The sequence below is a fragment of the Pteropus alecto genome, unplaced genomic scaffold, assembly GCF_000325575.1.
Source record: "Pteropus alecto unplaced genomic scaffold, ASM32557v1 scaffold22, whole genome shotgun sequence".
Lineage (NCBI taxonomy): Eukaryota > Metazoa > Chordata > Mammalia > Chiroptera > Pteropodidae > Pteropus > Pteropus alecto.
In genome coordinates, this window is record NW_006434839.1 from 10767776 (window position 1) to 10788805 (window position 21030).

Consider the following 21030-nt stretch of genomic DNA (forward strand, 5'->3'; position numbering starts at 1 on the left):
TGGGAAAAGTTTTTCAGCCTGTTCCCCCCACCAAGAAATAATAACTAAATGAACACTTCCCTATGTTAATTTTTCCACATCATTTTTATAGCTGCACATAAATCCATCATGTGGTTTCAAGTTCCATAATTTAATCAACTGCCTCTTGCTAGATAGTTATGTGAATATAATACTTCTAGTACTATAAATAATTATAAAAGTTATGCCCTGAGGAATAATTTTGAAATAAACTGCTGGGTGCTTTGCTAATTACTCCTTAGGATAAAGTCATAAAAGTGTAACTGCTGTCAGAGGGCAACAAAACACTATTCTATTTGCCATCTCCAGGTAGAACATGCCTTGCCTCCTGGGTTCTATTTGTGGATAACCCTTTGATTTAGGTGCTCCTTCCCCATGCATTCCAGATACTCCCTGCATCTCCATTTTTACAAAGATATTTGCAATTATTCAACTGCTTATCCAAATCTCTACTGGACCCTATGTTTTTGTTTTTTTATCCCCAATGCACCTTTTAATATAATTGTTACTGTAACATGATCAGATCAGACAAAATTTTAATGCGTCTTGATTAAGTGAAAAACAGACTTACTATTTGGAAAATGGTTTATCCGATGTGAGCTACATTTACTGGGAACTGCTGGAAAGACTCCTTGCCATCTGCTACAGATTTGGCTCTCTGAACTTGGTGCAGAGGAAAAAGGAATGAGAAGTTGCCCATCTCAACTTCTGGGCCCAAGGCTAGAGCTGGGGTCAGGGGCAGCTCAGGATAAAACAGAAATGCATGAGGGAGTTCATAGGAAAATTAAATGAAAAGAATCCTGCAAATGAAAGCTATAAAGTGGATTTCCCCTTCACCAGCAGCTATAAGATTCTGTGCATTGATGTGTCAGTGATTAATCAGTCCAACTATGGTCCTGTTGAGAGATTTCTAAGGTTCAGAGCAGAAGAAGGATAGGAACATATCTATAACCAAGACTCAGCCCTCTGACCCACTCAGCCACCTCACACTGGAAATGAACCAAATCAAGCCAGCAGAGCAACCCTCAAGATGATTTCACATTAAATTAGCCAAGAGCTGGTGAAAGCTACTCAGAAGGAATCAAATTAAGGAGCCGTGAATGCAGAATATGAGGAAGGGGATAGAGACAAGAGTCAAAAGGAATAAGCTGTTCAACTGGCTTGGTGGGGAAGAGGATGGCTGTGACCACAGGGAAGGCACCACTAGGCAGAGACATCCAAACAAATCCAAAGCCTGTGCATTCCGTGCCTTGTTCTCAATTACTTACAACCATGATTATCATTCCAATTGCAATAAGACTATTCATCTGCCATAAAAGAACACATATTTTGATTTGTTTTATAGTGCTCAAGAATTGTTTAGGGCAGTGGTTCCCAAAATTTAGTATGCATCAGGATCACCTAAAGAACGTGTTAAAAGAGATAGCTGGGACTCAACTCCAGCGTTTCTGATATAGTAGGTATGGAATGGGGAGAGGTTTGAGAAGACGTGAAAATTCACATTTCTAACAAGTTCCCAGTGACAATAACATGCTGGTCTGAGGACCATACCTTGAGAACGACTGGTTGAGGGAGTCAAGTTACAAGACATTGAAAAGAGTCAAGGATCAAGTGTTACCATGTTACTGTCACAAATTATTTTGGACTAAAATTATATTCCCAGTATGGTAATCTTCAAATGCATTTTGAAATATATACTGAAACCTCAAATATTTAGGAATTACGTGAAAGGAATAAGAGCCATTTAGCCAAGAGAACAGTGAGATCGAAGAGAATGGACAAGCTGCTCTAGACAGGTAAATGGTCACAGCTGAACTGCGGGCAAGAACAGGACTAACAAACCAAATCACCTAGGAAGGTTACTCTAAAACAACTTCCTCTGAAGGAATATAACCAGCACGGACTAAGAATTACAGAAAAAATCAGGCAAGGAGGTCTATTTCTTACTCCAAGTTCATTATTTGACCGTGACTTGGCAGAACCACCCACAGCTTTGCGTACAACATAGAAGACAAACCTGGGTTCCAAATTTACCCAAACCCCTCACACTAGTCACCAAGCTAAGTTTCACAGCTTGAGTTCTACGAGGAGGAACCGGGGGTAGGGAAGGAAGAGAAGGACAGGATGAAGAGTGAACAGATCCTTTCAATATCCTGAAGGAGAAAACTATTTGGAAATGGAGACATTATACAGCTCTCCAGAAGTGGCCATTTGTGCTGCCTTAAATGCAGATTGATTACTGCTATTTGGATGTTGAGTGCATCATCTTTTCTGAAGAAAGGGAAAAGCTAAATTTCCCCACATTCAGCTGTATCGTCAAATCACTTCCCCACACCAGCTCTTTTAATGTATTTTCCTGTTATCGCATCACTTGCAATAGCTGATCTACCCTACTCCCCGACGGCGAAGCCCCCCACACTGGCACATGCTGTAACCTCATGACTGTGACACCTAACTTCAAGCCCAAAATGTAGTGGGGTGTGCACTTCCAGGGCTGAAGAAGAAAGGGAGCCATTAGGCCATCGAAGAGAAAGACCAGCCTCCTTCCTCTGTACTGGCTTCCAACCTGTACTGGTCTGATGTAATGCAGAGCTGAGTGAAGAGGGCAGAAGATAATTCATCCTACTCCAGCTTTCCATGAAGCCTGGGCTAAAAATCCAACCATACTCTGGTGTTAGAGGAATGTATGATTAAACAGAGAAGGAAAGAGAAAAACTTCAAATCAAAGCTCTGTTTTGAACAGTATTTAGTAGGATCTAGTTTTATACAAAAAGAAATTTTACTTGTTGAGGTCATTAGATTGAAAGTGAGAAATCTTGGTTTATTTAAAGCTGTGTCATTAAACTATTGAGAAGATACGAACAGAGCCTGGATAGAAGAGATAAATTTCAGGGAGAAGCTCTCATGGGAAAATTTAATAAAAATGAGAAATGGAATAAAAAAGATGTAAGGCAGGCAATGTTAATAAAGCAGAGGGAGAAAAGAGGAGGGGCTAAGAAAACAGGTAAGAAAAGAGAATAGGGAAAATAGCAATATCGAGAGGCACCATTAAAGTTATTTAATGTCTGTCCCTGCGAGACTGTATGCTTTGTAAGGCTGAGTCTATTACCTTTTTTCTTCACCATTATTGTCCCCAATGCCTGGGCCCCAGGATACACTCAAGAAAATGAGAATAAAGAGAAGAAATGAATGCAAAGCCATCACCTGCAAGATAAACCGGCCTTGAACAATTGTTCCTAACAGAGGAATTATTTGTTTTCTGGTTAACTCGTGTAATCTATACACTGTGATAGGATGTATTAGTTTTAAAATTTCAAAACACGTACTCAAATTCAACACCAATTTTCTCACTGGATTGGTATGGAGATGAAACTTGCTTCTTAAGATATGTAACGAATCAGAACTGTGTCAAACCGGTAGTTCTGAGCTCTTCCACTTAAGAATCCTAAAGTCAGAGATTTTAACTTAGCAACAGAAAGTGCTGGTGAGTAAGTCTTCACATTTCATTCATAACCAGTACTGTAACTGCCAGTTAAATTAAAAACATAGAAAAAAAGAACCCTACCAAAAAGTTTTGTTATTTTTTAAAGCACAAATTTTTTTTTTCGTCTATTGTAATTTTGTGGGAAAATTATCTATAAATCAGGAAAAATGTGGAGCTGCTGGGGCTAAATAAAGAATGGGAAGCCAAGAGCATTTCTTTCCCAGTGGTGATGAATGCACGTCGGTGCAAATGCAACGCACACTTACAAGTCAGTGGCACAAACGCATGGAAATTGGTAAGCCCACCGTGGCCCCAGAAATTGTATCGCCAAATGAGTTTTTCATTTAAAAAAGTTTCCCTCTTAATGATGAGTACTGATATTGGCTAGGAAAGAGTTACCAACAAGTTACAGCCGTTTGACCAAAGTCTGTGACGGAAATGCCAGCACTGATTTCCTAGGGGTTCAAGCGGAGAGAAGTGTACGACAGAAAGGGCACCGTCAACCACACTGGGTGAAAGCGAGAGATACCTGATAGGATTTTAATCAACGACTGGTGCTGATGGGGTTGGGAGGTTGGACAAGCAGAAGTCAGCAAGGCAGGAGCACTAGTTGGTGGTTTTTCTTTTTAAAGAAAAGGGATGTTGTAAGGTTTGGTCAATCAGAAAACTGAGTCCCGCGGGGACTGGGAAGAGAGGGAGCCACGGCAGAGCTGAGACAGGGGCGGGCTGCTGCTTGCTTCTCAAAGATGGAGGACAACATCACAGTTTTCTTAATCTGCAGTGTGCTGGGCAAGAAATAGGATACACATGAAACGATAAGAGCCTTTCCTCTTCTCCTGCGATAACCCTAACCTCATTATTTATGTCCGAAATGAATCTAAATTCATTTAAATTTGCTCAGACACTAGATTGTTCAATACAATTGCTTTTCCGCAGTCAAGCTGGGGCATCGCTTTCTTTTCGGAATATATACATCCCATCTTGATATCACAAAATCTTAAAATTAAGAGGTGTCTTAAAGGGATAAAGCCCCAACTGCTGAACTAACATAACTTCTGTGCTTTCCTGCAACGAGCCAGAATCTAACAGTTTCCAGGAAACCTTAGAATATTACATTTTTAAATAAAGCTATTCGAAGCTTTAGAAAAACTCACACAGATAATATCCTCCAGGTATGGATGTCCAAGGAAAACAAGGCACACAGCCAGGCTTTGATCTGATTCCAAGCATTCCAGCTTGTCTTCAGTGTCCATAGCAAGCTCAACAAAAGCCCACTTGGAAGAGCTCTAGAATGCTAAGGAAATTCACATTCTCACCTGTTTAAAGTCAAACTGGGTGTTTTACACCAAATATAGAAAATAGAGTATATGGAGATTTTGTAACACCTCAGAGACAATAAAGGGTCCCAATAATGACTCAGTATCTCTCAGAAGGATGTGAGAGATTCTCTGAAGGGGTCAAAAGCCCTACCTTAAGACCACTCATCAAACTAGGAATGCAGCAGGCCAGCTGACTGAGAAATACTGAAGTTAAACGAGAATTAGAAATTAATTCAGAAGTTGCAAAGTCAATATAGATAATGAAAAATTAGGATGGTGCAGAAAAAAGAAAAAAAAAAAAAAAAAGATGTGTCACACTCCCAAAGAAGCCCATATGATGTCTCTAAAAAGGAGAAGCAAGTTCAGGAGTGTCACCAAGAAGTGTGGATCAGCTGCTCCTAAGTTCTTTTTACTAAAAATATGAAGAACACACACAGCAGCTCTTAGAACCCTGGACGAAATCAAGGGCTTTTCAATGGAGCCCAGGAGAGAAGCAAGGCCTGAGAGTACATTAAAAAATGCCAACACTTTATCTTGCCAGGACACAAGGTAACGAAGAAGGAGGCTGCCGATGATAGACAAGTGAACTAGAAAAGAATGTCTGTGTATTGGGAATTAGGGGTTTATTTATCCTTTAAACGACAAAAGATGTGGCTTCCTCTAGATGTGCTATGTATCTGAGGCATAACGAGGGTTCCCCAAAGCAGACAGCCATCTGTGTGAAGGAGCCTGGAAAGGTCAGCAAACCGAACAGAGCTGCTGAGGTGGGGTGAGCTTGTTTCTGGCAGGCAGGGGGATATGCCTAAAAGCAGTATTGGTATTCTTCCTCTTCTGTCTTACCTGGTCTCTCAATGGGCACATTAGGTAACACTCCCTGAGCTCTCATCAGATGATCTGAGAGAGGCTGGCAGACCATAACCCCTTTGCAGAGGAAGCAGCAGCCGCGGAGCTGTGAGAAAGCTCATCAGCTTCTGGGCAGGCAGCTCCGCTGACCCGAGAAGTCAGGGGAGTTAACAGGCTGCCCTTTCCCCATAGCTTATAACATTTCCCTAAAAGGATGAATGGCCAAGCAGTGCATTGGAAAGCAGAGCCAATGGGAGAGCACTATGCACCACCGCCAATACAACTAGTGATAACCAGAGGGTAAAACAGGCAACCAGGGGTCAGAGACAAAGAAATCTGTTGGAATCAACACCTTTGTGGGGAAGACTACAGAGAATGCGAGCCTTGCAAAGTTACCTTGGACCACTTATTATTTACCGAATGATATGAACATAGCAGATGTTATTCATTTGGCCTTTGCTAAAGCATTAGACACAGTACCTCAAGAAATTTTACTTGGGAAATTAATTCAAATTGGCTTGGTTTAGTATGCAATCACTGAAGATTAAAAATTGGCTAAAGGATGATAAACAAAAGACTGTTAGGTGACAGTCCATGCAGTGAGAGACTTGGGGTCAGCATCAAAGTCACTCTTATCTAGTGGTTCTTTCAGGGCCCAGGAAGGAGTAAACAACTCACTAATGAGATCAGCAGAGGACACTAAGCTGGGAGGTGGAGGAAATGCATAGACGGGGGCATAAAATTCCAAGGCAGAGTTCAACTAGAAAAACATAGCTAATTTATCTACTGGAAAACAACCCTAAACTCTGATACTATTTAACAGACAGGCAGGATAAAGGGCAGAAGAAGCATGTAACAGCAGCCTTGACATGCTGTAACGCGACAGAAGAAAGAACGCTAAGGGAACATGAGTGGTGCCCGGGGGAATGAAGTCCTTCAAACTGAAGGCAAACCAAAATAAAGCAGAGTGTCAGAAAATAGGTGGTCTTGAAGTGAGGTTGACTTTATCATTTAAAAGGGGGGAGGATGGTACATTCTGCACTGAAAATATTTTTTTGATGTCTAGAAAACCACTATTCCTCCCTGGCAGGTGATCTGGTCTCTCTCAGATCTTTACTTACCCTGCTGAGGGTTAGCATCTAGAAGATAGCACTGGGCCACCGTCCTGGGCTGCCGGCAACACTGCTCCACAGGAAAACTCACTCAAACTCACGCTGGCCATTTCTCCTAGATCTTTATGAGGTCCTTACTGCCTTAGAGCAATGCCTCACGGGACTGGGGAAGTAGTCAATTTCTCTCCGTTTACTCAACCAGCAACAATGCAGTGACCCTGAAGCCAGTTTTTCTACCATCAGTCTGAAAGCGGTGGCTCAACACAATTATCTCCAGGCAGCTCACTGTTTAAGCAGGCAAGCATCTTGTTACATTCCTTCAGCTCAAAATGAGTACTAAAGAGGCTGTTTTCCTCTTAACCTAAAACTTAAAATTTTTCATTCTCTGTTCATACTCATTAAACATTATAGCACAACATTGCCACTTCCAACAGCATAATAAGAGAGCTTGTTGTGGCCTCACTTTCCAGAGCAGCTATGCAAATTAATTTCAAGCTTACCTGCCTGTCAGAATTAAATATTCACTAGTAGCAGAGTGAAGGGGAGAAAATAGGAGACTACATCCCTTTGTATTGCTAAATGTTCCTGCTACTCTAGGAATGCATAACCTATTTTTCTAGTTACCAGCTTGGCCTGAGTATGTCCGGCATGGACCCACTGCCCAAATCCCACCTTAAGTACAGTCTAACCACTATCCATTTCCTAGAGCAGTGGTCCTTAACCTTTCTGGTACCAGGGACACCTGCTCCTATGAGAATCTAATGCCTGATGATCAGAGGTGGAGCTGAGGCGGTGATGCCAGTGCTGGGGAGCGGCTGCAAAAACAGATGAAGCTTCACTGGCTCACCTGCTGCTCACCTCCTGCTGTGTGGACCACAGACCATAACAGGCCACAGACCAATACTGGTCCACAGCCAGGGGACTGTCCTAGAGTACTTAAGAGATGTGAGGCTACATTTCCCACCACGGGTACTTTTAGCTCAGCTGGCTGAGTGATAGCACAGGCAGGGAGAGAAAAATGAGGAAGTGAGGATTAAGAGAAACACCAATTATGAACTCTCTATCATATTACTTTATATAGGCCATTAATGTGCCTTATACTCTTTGTGCTCAGAATTAGGTCCCAGACAGGGCCTATTGGGAAAAACCCACAGAAAGAACCCAAAAAGCTACAGCAGCCTGACACACTGATTTCTTAGCTGACATTCTGTGTGACATTCTACAGATGCTCTATCCATCAGGATGTGACATGGTGTGAGAGGTAAATGTCACATATCAGGGCAATGTTCTGGGCCAAAGAGTAAGAAAAGTGATCTCAACGACAGAGTCTGAAGTACAGATAACAATGTGTCCAAACTCATTCCTCCTCTAGCCGTAGAGCATAACCTGGCAATCACCAAACTTTTAAAACTAAATTAAGTCCTAGGTCGCAGAAAAACGGCTGAGTGAGGCAAGCACCTGCAATCACTTTGAAAATGGATATATTTTGGTGGAGACCAAGCAGTCTGCTGAGCCATCCAAGTCAGTTCAGCAATAGTAGCTCAGTTCTTGCTGTTTCCTGGGAAATCTGGGAATCACTCAACTAGCAGAATCATCCAGTGACAGACGTCTCTGTTGAGTAAGAGCTTTGAGGAATGTCACCCGTAAGAAATATTGCAGAGCAGTATGCATGTCCTTGGGGCAACCAGCCACAGGGATGAAGGACAAAAGGAAAATGTCACAGGGCTTCTCAAATGCTCTCCTGCCAGCTGTCAGAAGTGTGAAAGCAAAACTCATTTCCTAATAAATGTTTTCATTTCCTTTGTACATGACAAAAGGTCCATAGGTGATAAATGGGTGGGGCTGGGTAGCAGAGGCTTCTAGAGGTAAGAACCAGAGTCAAATGTCCTGCACACGTACGCAGGGCTTCATTTAGTTCCAGGGAATGATGATGGCACGGTGATGATAAGAAGATCTTATATACTATTTTTGCTTGTATGATTCATTTTATAAGAACTACCTGGGGAGATTGTATCCTATATATACATAGTATGCAGATTTAAAAAACAGAAGTTCATGTATACTTAATCAAGGTTAGACAGCAAGTTTGAAGCGTGCCCTTTTTCCTTTCATGGAGAAAAATTGGAATGAAAGGATATAAGCTTTCTCAGGGTATTATTTCCCATCCCATTCTGCTCGAGGTTAGGCATGATAGACTGTGAGTCCCAACGTGTTTGCTTTAATAATTAGTCATCTTACCTGGCCTCGGCGGCAAGCAGCTCGTCATAGTGAGAGGATCTCTGATCGTCATCTTGCCGATATCTGATCACTGTGGCTAGACCTTTGCTGACAAGGGCTTCAGCAATGTTTCTGCAACAGAAAAGATAGGTCAGTGAGCACGAGAGGTGCATATGGGGCTCAGTCAACAGAAATAATAACAGTTAGCACCTGGAGGTCTTAATGCATCCTGGCAGAGGGAGAGAAAAGGCAAGGATTTCAAAACCAATGAGCTGCTAAGCTAGAAATCAAAATAAAAGGTGGAATAACAAAGTTCCCTAGCTCAGCATTTTTCTGGTTAGTACAGTCAGATGCTATATCAATCCATACATAAAAACTAGCAGGAAATATCTATAAGAAGAAGTACACATTAGGCCAGGCTATTTACAGAATGTTATAAACAAGCTACTACCTTTTAGAAAAGTCTGCTCTGAAACATGAGGCACAGATAAAAAATAAAACTCATAAGAGCATGACCTAAATTTCTCAAAATCTCCTTTCTAGCCTATACTCTAACTAGAAAATGTCTGCTTCCAGGTTGGCAATGTTAGAAACAGTGGTTTGACGTAACAGGTGGCACGCTTCTCTCATCAGAACTCCTCACTGTGACTCTCTCACCCAGGGGCGTGGAGAAGGAAAGGCTATGAATGAACCGGGGGAGCGGGGCATGGAAGGGAGGTATTGTGGTGGAATACAAGTTCTTAACAAAAAATGGCACAAGATGGAGGAACAAATAAAATTAAAGCTGAGATGACCAGCTCTGGAGGAGTATTCCAAACAGTCCTCAGAGACTACAGAATACTCAGACTAGAATCCTGCTTAAATCAGTTTTCGAGTGTGTTGAATCTTCTCTTCACTAGACTAAGAAAGAGGTGCCAGGATAAGTGACCTACATCTACTAACTAAAGAAGAGTGCATTGAAAATGGCTCTCGGACAACGAATGAAGCATATTTGCATGGTTCCTCCCCATCCTGGAAAGGGACCTTGATGTGAAGCAGCCAAACCGCAAAAACAAAAATTTCAAAAAATTACCTGTAGCAAGTACTGGAAATTCAGAGGCATGATATCACTGGGGGAGAGTAGTGGTTATATCTTTCTCTGTGTCTGTCATAATTACACCAAAGGCCCCACTCAAACCATCTGGTTAGCTGCCCTTCAGGGAGGGGGTATGCTAAGCAATGGGCTACTGTACCATATGCTATGATTTAGTGTTGTTTGGAAATGTAGTTAACTCTTAACGCACTGTGTTGTTCTTAGAGACTCAGCTGTGGAGACGCTGGGAGCTGAGCGAATCAGTCTATGTGCATGTTTAATCCACCTAAGGGTTTTCTGCATCAAAATCCAGGGACTTACTTTTTTTAAAAGAAGTAAAAAAATAATATGTGCGGGTACGGAAAGGAGGAAAAGATGCTGTGGCTGATTCTCTCCTCATTATGTGCCCCTCTGCTGCCTGTTTATCTACTGCCAGCACGATATTAATATCTCCAAGACGCCACGGAATTAGCACTTCTCAAAATCCACTCCCACAAAGAGGCTGCTTTGCTGGCCACCCTGTCTCCTGAGTCACCACAGAAGCGTGCTGGCAAACGCTGTCATTATCACAGAGTTGGGTTTGGCAGCATGGAGAATGCCAACAGCCCCAAGTCAGCAGCTGTAGATGTTGATATATGGTGAGAATTTAACTAAGGGTGTCACCATGAACCCCCAACAGGGCAGGTGAAGAGTCTCCACCCACCAAGCAGCCAGAAAGAAGACTGGGGGACAACTCCACTTGTGACAGGCTAAAATGTCTTAGCGATTTTAAATGCCAGAAGAACAAAGTCGTATTTGTTACTGCATTTTGAATTACTGCGCATTGACATTTTATAGTCAATATATAGGGTCTGGAGGAGAAAGTTGGAATGACAAAGCAGGCAAGGAAAAATCCGCACCAACAGGCTTCTACGTGAAAAGCCAGACAATACTAAGCACAAAACAGCACAAATGTTTAATGAGCCACTTCTGTTAATGCTGCTCAAATCAATTCACAGAATTATTGAGGACCTGCGTGGCCAGCAGAGAATCAAGGGCGCAATCCTTCCCTATCCTTCACAGTTGCTGCCCTGTTTCCTGTCAGCAAATGTCCACAAACCAATTAAGGTGTCAGAGTCCCGACTCCACACCCTGCCTACTACACCTTTCTCTCTGAAGCTTGGAGTGTAAGTAATATTCTCTTGGCTTCATATCCCTAATTACAGATTTCTCCTAGAGGAACAGTTGTGGTGCTGGTGCTTAGCAGTAAGGAGAGTAAAAACACATGAAATAATAAGAACCATCATTATTGGGCATTTACAATGAGCCAGGCATACGAGGATCACATCACATGTATTTTCTTCTTGGTGTGTGCTCCCCTATGATCACTCACTCACTGTTTCTCTTTTGTCATAAATTACGAAGTCTGAGAGGGGAAGGGCCGCCTCTTTCTTGCTCTACATCCCAGTGCCTAGCACCATATTTGGCATAAAGTAGACAGTAAATATTTTCTGGATAAAACAATTTAGCTTATTTAGGATAAATAATTTTTTCAACGTGGCAAAATCGCAGCACATTCTTATAATTTTGTTTTGATATATCCTGAAAAAATTGAGAGTTACTGAAGTATCAGAAAAACACCTAATCGTCTTGGAAATATAGCATTATTTATTATCCAAAAGCATAATATTAGCCAAGCTTGCCAAGAACAGAATTAAGGACAAACGCTTTCTACATCGGCCTTATCAGCTTTTGTCTTTCTCTTTCCCATTAGCTAAGACTTGAATTTAAAGAGAATGAAAGGGAGAGAGAGAAAATGGAATTAGCCTAGATCCACATACTTGACTTTCATTCATTTCTTGTGGCTGCTAATGAAAGGTCAGGAGATTCCCTCCCCCAGCCAAAGATGGCTCAGAAACTGACAGTGGTGCGTTGATCAGTCGCCCAGTAAGAAAAGAGAACATTAAATTATGAGCCATGACATTATGCTGCTTTAGACAAATTTATAAGTTCTGCTTTCTTGAGTGTATCGGTAATTCTGCTTCAATTACACATGTCTGGCTCGAATGGATAATTCACAATCAGCATACAAAAAGGGACCTAGCAGTCCAACAGGAAGTCATCTTTCCGTCTATCAGTTAGAAACACAAAGAGAATTAGTGCTGGGATCGAACTGCTTCTCCAAACTAAAAGAGAAATTTAGATTCTGTTAAAAGTGAACAGTTTCCATTAGATATGATGAGGTGTGTTCCTGATATAAACACAACCAACATAGGTCTCACATACAGGCTTTCTCAAAAGATCTCCCACAATTGAAATCTTCCCCTCCCACTCGTTTCCATAGCAAACAGTTTAATAGTTTAATAAATTCATACTTTCCAATTTTAAGATACCTTTGAAACCATGGGATCCTAATATTCTGCTAACGTGGAGAAAAGGTATTCTATGCCTATACATGAGAGTACAATTCTTTAAATAGATTTCATTTATAGATGATCACATTTTTGTCAGTCCTCCCCATCCTTTATCCCTCTAACCCAAGATGAGAAGTAATAAGCAATATATTGATAGGTTAGATAACAGTCTACAATTACCTATATTACTCAACAGTGTGTGTGCATACTTTTGGAACAATCTAAACTTACAGAAAAGTTGCACAAAACTATACGAAGACTATATCATCCCCTCCGCCCCCCGGCCCCCCACCAAATACTTTAGTGTACCTTTCCTAGAAAGCAGGGTATTTTCCTACATAATCAAAAAACAATGACTGGAACCAGGATATCAACATAGACACACTACTATCCATAAACTCTACTCAAGTTTTGCCAATTGTTCCAATATAGTACTTAGGGAAAAAAGGATCTAGTTCATAATCGAGTATTGCATTTAGTTGTCATGTATCCTTAGTCTGGAAAACTTCCTCAGTCTGTCTTAGAATATCGTGACCTTAACACTTTTGAAGAGTCCAGGCCGGTTATTTTGGTCTGTCCGATGTTTCACTGTAATCAGATCCAAGTTATGAATCACTGGCAAGAACATCATAAAGAGATGCTGTATTGTTCCCTTAACCTCCTAACGATGTTCACTTGGATCGCTTGATCAGGGTAGTGTCTACCAGGCTTCTCCACTGTAACGTTGCTCTTTTCCTTTTATAATTAATAGGTATTTTGTGAGGAGGCACGTTGAACTACTTAAATTTTCAGCCCTCAGACTCGCAAGTTATTCATTTATTTGGATCAGTATAAACTCATGGAATCTCATTTTATCCAAAGGCTTATAATCCACTACTATCATTATTTATTTTGATGCTGAAATTGTTCCCAGTTTGCCCAGCTGAGTTCGGCCTGGTCAAGTTGGCTTCTGTGTCCTACGTACATGTTCTCCATCATTCTTTGAGCACTTCTTGTTCTCTGGCACAACAACACGTTGCAGGCTTATCTTGTGCTATTTTTTGCAGCTCTGAAATCAGCCATTTATCTAAGTCGCTCACATTTACATCATTATTTCTATACATTTATTTCTATATCTATAACTATTGAAAACCATGTGTGGCAGTCATGAAAATGTGCCTCTCAGATCTCTGACTGCAGGAAGCATAATTGACTGACAGTCCCAGCTGCTAAGCTCAGAAATCCATCACTGTTTCAGCCAAGGCTATGCTTCCCACCAGCTGCTCCTAGCCAATGACTGAGCACAGCAGAGATATTAAGGCAGGCCTATTGCTGAGACTTGGGACCCCTCTGATGGGCAACTCCGGCTCAAGGACTCCTTGTCAGCTTTGCGGAAACTCCTAGAACTGCTCCACAGCTTAGACTTTTCCAACTCAACCTTCCTTTCTTCCCTTCCTCCCTTTTCCACAAGGCTAAGGCCTATAGTACGGTCTAATGTGCTGGTTCTCCCAGCTCCTCAAAATCTCTGAGGAGTTTTTCCCAATTAATCTCTTGCATGTCTAGTCCCATCTTGGCATCGGTTTCTTAGAAAACCTGAACCAACGTACTATGAGTTCACACAGATACCTCCTAACACAGATAACACAATCCCAATCCAACAATACATGGTTCATTTTAGTTTTCTTCCTTTCTATATTTATACTTCCCTTCTCTGACTGTGAGAAATCTGGCTTCCATCATCTTTAATATTTTTACTTATAAGAAAACCTTCCCTATACATACATGCATATACTCACTCACTCACTCATAAATTTTGTGGCTTCCATGATTTGTTGCTTAACAATAGAGCAAATTTAAAGGGAATACACTACTTAATAAGAGTTAAATAGATAAGTATTTCAAAAAAATGGTCATAGGGAATAACACTCATTCACACACACACACACACACACACACACACACACACACCCTTCATTCTCCACTGGAACAAGGATAAGAGATAACTCACAATGGCTTGAGCTTATAGATCTCCATCTAGATATTTGAGCTTATCATTTTCCACTTAAAACTATCTATATTTTATCAGTCACTGAGGTGTCCATAGAATTATAAAAGCAGAATATTTTTCTTAAGGTAAACATACATGTGCGTATGCATTCAGAATAAAAGCCCATAAAGAAATGCATCTACAACGTATTTTATTCAAGGCTAAAGGAAAGGAATGAAAGATAACTAAAAGCTTACATCATTCATAACTGTCGCATTATCTACAGCAGTGTTACATATCTCACACGTGCGCATGCGTGCACATACATACACACACTTTCTTTACATTCACTTCAAGGCCCTGTGTTCAAATTTCAAAAACTGAGCACGAAACGTACCCCATGGCTATTTACTCTGAGAGAACTCGAATCCAACAGGAAAGACATCGGGTTTGTAGCCCGGGCCTGCCACTCAGGACCCTCAAAGACTCTAAAATCTTCGGCTGGAAACTTCCACTGCCTTTCGCACTGGCTGTAGCTTTGTCACCACGATGGGCTTTCTCCCCAGCTCTGGGAAGGGATCCCCAGCTGACGGGGTTCCAACACTGATTTCTAACACACCAGATGGTTCGTCTTCCTTCCCCTCAGCTACACAGGGGTGTTCTGCTATGGGCTGAACCAAAGCGAAGCCTCTGGCTACGGATGTCTTTCCCTGCAACTAGGTTAGAGGCGAGCAAGGAGGGGGAGGTCACCGCAGGGTCCGATCAGGAGGTAGAAAGCAAGGACTGCAAAACTGCCTTCTTCAGAACACTAGGTCCATGTTTACTCATATATGTGGAAAATGTGGGCTTTCCATCTTAAAAGACACTAAAGAAGTGGGGGAAATGATGGACAGCTGACAGGCCCCAAAGTCTTTCTTCTCTACAGGCTCACGTGAAGACCTCGAATATCCATGCTCTTTGAGGCAGGAACCTGACAATTTCAGGCTTCAGACAGACTAGGCTTTTTATAGAGTGACCAAAAAAAAAAAAAAAGCATGTAAAGTGAAATTCTAGTGAGTTCTACTGTAGACAATGGGTAATGAACAAATATCTTTTATTAAATTACTATTTTGTTACCCAGCCTCAAAAGTCCTACAAAGCAATAGAGCTTCCAAAAGCTAGTATGATGACGTCTCCAAGGGGTCACACTTGACCTCCACCACCCAAGTGTCTTTCATGCTCCATGAATCTGGAACTCCATGAATTCCATGAATCTGGAACAATGATTTTTTGTCCCTATTTTTTTTTTTTTTTTAAATAAATCCAGGAGGCGCTTCCCACAGAATCAAGCAGCACATGTAGATTGGAGATTCTGTTTTAGCAGCATCGGTAATTAGAAATATCCGAGGTGGCACAACATCCTTTATAGATTTACCAAATCTCTCTCCTACTGCCTTTTCTATTTTTTTACTTCCTCTTTGAACAATGTTAAATTCATTTAAAAATAACTAAAATCAATTATTTTGATCTTTTTACTCTTATCTGCTCCTTTATCTGTTTAACGGAGTCCTGTTGCCAGGATTGTGACTAGAGGATCTGAACGGCACTGAGAGACTTTCCCAGAATGCACGACAGAGATCGAAAACAAAGAGGAAGATTCAAATGCCTCGATGTCCCTAGCCAGACTTTAGAAACTGGAGTGAAATGAGAGGGAAAATATCAATGATTATCAAGGGCTGTACTAAGGCACATGGAGTCTTAGGGCAGAACATCCTTTCTATAGGCTCTGACAGCCAAAGGTAACTGCTTTTGACAACCCATCACCCCAGCTGTGGTTACACTGAACATAAGACAGAGCATGACCCCAGAAAGCCAGACTCAAGAATGGGTAAGTATGGAATGGGACTGATCTGAGCAGCCTTAGAAGCAAATCGAGCAAAAAAAGCACTCTTGGGAATGAAACTTTCCAATAAGTTTAGTTCATACTTAATGAACATTCAAAATATATACAGGTTCTAAACACAACTATTCTGCTGATGAGAGCATTTTCCAGGGGTTGGAGTTGAGATATGAAAATCAAGAACTCTTGGGAACAACAGACTGTCCTCTCTTTGTATATTAATGAATGAGGGGGATGTGGAAAGAAAAAAAAAATGAAGACTGATATGGAGTTAGTCCAGTCTTAAGAACCCCAAAGGATGTATGATCAAAAACCAAGGAAAATCCATAAACGAGATTAGCAGAAATGAAGAAAGAAAGAAAAGAGGGAGGAAGGAAAAGAGAAAGGGGGAAGAATACGAAAGAGAAAGTCATTCCATGAAAAAATTACTGCTTCATAGAAAGATAAATCTTTGAATACCTATAGCACATATTCATCCCCAACTTCATTATAAATAATAGGCTTAGTCCCGAGCACAGACAAAAACCTCCCTAGCTTCAGAGGCCTTGTCCCACTGAGCATCAACAGCATTCTTCAGCTTGGGAAGGAAAGAAATATAACCAAAGATATCTAGGGGCTGGGGTTTTAAAAGTGGGTATGGTACGTCACTTCATACTCAACCTGCCAAGAATAGCTAATTCTCTATTCCAAGGCAGCTCTGGGCCATATCACACCCGTTACCTTATTTTCCCTCATGCCTACACAAGGGTGTACCCCTGTGTATCACCCTTGATCTCCTGAAAGAAAAACTAACAGACAGGAAAACAAGTTAGAAATACAGAGTAGCCCCCTTTATCTGCAGGAGTTATGTTCCAAGATCCCCATTGGATACCTGAAACCACAGAAGTACCGAACCCTATATGTACTTACTACATTTTCTTCCTATAGCTGCATGCATATGATAAAGTTTAATTTATAAATTAGGCACAATATGTGGTTAGCAACAATAGTTAATAATAAAATAGAACAATACAACAATATAAGTATAATAGAAGTTATGTGAATGTGGTCACTCATTGCATGGGGGCCCCTTGCCGAAGTCTGCCTAGTCTCAGTGCTTTCTGGTGTCAGCACGTTGCCATCGATCAGAACGTGCTTTCTGTTCATCTCTCCACCCACAAATTTAATGCCTTTTCCATCTTAACTAAGCCCTCGAAAAGGACCATGGCCATTAACTTTTGCCATCAGAGGTGCAAGAGCAAAGCTAGCCTGAAGTCCTTTTCCCTTCTTCACAGTTTTAGGGTTAGAAGATTTGTTCTGACTGCCGATCTTTGCAACCTTACCATATGATTTTTTTTTCTTATTAAATGAACTTTCACCTTCTCACTTAAAAGAAGCACTTCACAGCTTCTCTCTGGCATATTTGCTGCAGCATCACTACTCTTGAACTATGTGGCCATTATTCAGTAAAATATGATGACTTGAACACAAGCACTGAGATACCACAGCTGTGGGTCTGATAACCAAGATGGCTACTTGGTAATTGAGGGGCAAGTAGCATATATGGCATTGACACACTAGAAAAAAGGATGATTCACATCCGAAGCAGGATGGAGTGGGATGGATGGAATGGGACAGGATTTCATTATGCCACTCAGAACAGTACACAATTTAAAACTTATGAATTGTTTATTTCTAGAATTTTCCATTTAATATCTGAACCATGGTTGACTGTGGGTAACCAGAACCGTGGAAAGCGCAACTGCAAAAAAGGGGGTCCGAATGAAACACCTAACTCACTTCATAACTCTGGCTAATGGAGAGAAGAATGTTGAAAAATATGGGTCAAAACGATTTAGAAAAGGACAGGGAAGAAGCATAACAGCAAACAGCTCTATCAAATAGTTATGCTTACTAAATAGACAATTTTATTCTGCCCCCAGGATTTCTGCAATACTGTAATCTTATTGCCACCTCTTATATGATACTTTCATTTATTCAGCAATATCATGGTTATGGCTTTAGAAGACGAGGAAAACTGGTATTATACTCTATTATGCCAACTCCTCTCTGAGTACCACTGCACCTCCAAGTAAGCAAAATATCTGAGGAAGTGAGGGAGATGAACCTTGGCTATATGTATGAGGTGTATATTAAATGTAAGTGGCGATAAAATAATGTCACTTTCAGATATCTAATATTTTCCCCCATCTCCAATCCTCAAAATAAGACCAAAAAAAAAAAAAGTGAAGAAAAAAAAATGTCTGATTCATAGACAAACTGCATGACTTATCTGAATCTCTCCTGCACAAAAGGATCTCTCAGGGAGTAGATACTCAAAGTGACACTTCCTCTATTAGACAAACAACTTCTTTCCCAGAAGGGGACAAATAGATCCTTCAAAAACAATTAAGATAGTCAGTTAAAAACTGGATCTAGCTTGAAGAAAGTAAATTGTCTAACAAATATGCACTTCCAATCCAGCCAAACTGGTCCACTCGTTGCTAAATATGCCACTTAGTTACAGTTCCAACTATTCGCAGGACATGTGAATTTGTATGATTCATCATCATGTAAAACTCAGCATTTCAAAAATAAAACTCACTTCCCTAGAATAAGCTTTTCTGAAACCTACCAAATCAGCTCATTCTCCTAACATCTCTTGTTAGGACCATCATACCCCCAGTCGCCCAGGCCTGGTGCCTCTCTCCTTCCCATATTAAATTAGTTGTTAAAACTGTGAACTCAAATCTCCAATGTTTCTCCCATGAATGTTTTCTAGTCTATCCTTTCTACTCCAGTTGTGGGTCCCACCACCTCTCACACAGACTCCTTACTTCAGCCTCCCTTCCCTGGTTTCCTTGCAATGCCATCTGATCTCCAACAGTACCAGTTTTACCCTTCTAAAGCATAGGTCTGACAAGTAATCCTCATTCTCACCTCCTCCACAATTACAGAAACCTTGTTAGAAATTTTCCAAGATGGAGACATTACATTATTGTATATGAGACGATGATGACGGAGGGTAAGGAGAGGAGAAGGGGGAGATGGAGGTGGGAAAGGGGGATGCAGAGGGAGGGAAAAGGAAGGAGGGGGAGGAGAGGGTTAGGAGAAGAAAAAGGGCTGGGGGGAGGGGAAGGAAGATGAATAATTTTTTAACACTATTCTAAACGCTTTATATTTATTAAACCGTTTAATGGTCACAAAATCCTGATGAGGTAGGAACTGTTATCATCCCTATTTTACAGATAAGAAATGTGAGGCACGGAGAGGTTACAAACCTTGTAAGTGACAGAGCTATAACAAGAAAGGCTATGCATAGACCTGGCATTTCAGCGATGAAAAGGATCTTGCTAATAATTCTATCCAACCTTTAAGCTGTAAACATCTAATGACGGAACCATTTCTTTGATTTTCACTCAAAAGATAATTTCAGATTTAATGAACATCTACTGAGTGTCTAGTACAGGACAGGCACATTCCTACACATTAACCTAATCCTTCTAACAATACACAGGTGGTAAGTATATGGTATTTCTATATACACACAAAAAAGAGTAAACAGTTTCAGCCTTGCCACAAGTAATCCTGTTAGTAAGTGGCACAGTGACAAATTAGAAGCCAGATTTAAAAATCTAAATCAATTTTTCTTTTGACTAAACAGTGCCACAAATTATAGGGGAACAGAATATAAAAGGCAGTCTACAATGGAGCCCTCATATGCCTCTCTAACCCTATTCCATTAAATGCCTTTCAGTCTTCTGCTGTAGTCCAACCAGTCATCTCAGCTACCAATCAAGCCTTGCATTCTCTGTATCTTTATGCCTTTGGCTGCGCCTCACATTTGGCACTTATCTTTTACTGCTGTATATTCCCATCTTCCTTTGTGTACATAGCTTGTCATCCCAACTAGATCATAATCCCTACTGGTCCAAAAAGAGCCAAACACTTAGTAGGCACTCAATAAATATTTATTGGCTAGCTCACTGATTTCACTCTAAGTTCCCAGGGGGTTCTGTGGGCTGTTGGATGAAAACAAAGAAATAACTGACTGAGTCATAGAATTTTTGAGCAAAAAAAGTCCATAGAAATAAACTAATCCAATACCCTCCATATACAGATGACAGACCCAGAGAAAAACCCTAAAAATTTTTACGTGAGTTGTCTAAAGAAACAGAATGACACCTTTGCAAGGGGCATCAAAGATCCTTCTGATTCTCGTCCTATTTCCCTTTATTTTACTACTGTCCTTTTAAGATTCTACAAAATAGGAACACATATATTCTGCACATGAATTATCCAAGATGCTATTAATACATTAAAAATTTATCAGCTCATTAAAAATAATCTATCCACATCTTATTATAAATCTGATCACTCTAATACTAATAATGCTAGCTAAAATATATATTAAACATTTAATTAGAATAATCTGCTTGCCTTCTGAGAATTCAGAACTTTCCGGCGGGGAGGGGGATGATTCAAAAAAGTCTGATGACTTTTCTCTCTCTACATTCTACCTCAGGATAGAAGTGTGCTCATTGTAGACATAAATATGTTTGCTTCATCCCTTATTTTCTCTGTTCTTTCCTTTAAGAAATAAACATTTTACAAAAGAGCAGTGTGAGGAACGTGGATGGGTGTGAGGTAAAAGCATCCTCAAACATCCCTTCCTCAGTAGCAGCAGAGGGAATGAACTGAAACCGTAGAGTCACTCGGGGGCTCTTTCCCCTTCCATCATCCCCGAT

The 21030-nt window shown here is 40.8% G+C and overlaps 1 protein-coding gene across 1 annotated transcript in view; it reads right to left on the reverse strand.

The window, feature by feature from the left end:
- The window catches only part of SND1 (staphylococcal nuclease and tudor domain containing 1), a 391519-nt gene that overhangs the window by 174344 nt on the left and 196145 nt on the right, over nucleotides 1–21030 (reverse strand). Inside the window, exon 13 of the mRNA XM_006910547.3 lies at nucleotides 9015–9125. Within this exon, the coding sequence (XP_006910609.1) occupies nucleotides 9015–9125 (111 nt within the window). The remainder of the gene's footprint in view (nucleotides 1–9014; nucleotides 9126–21030) is intronic.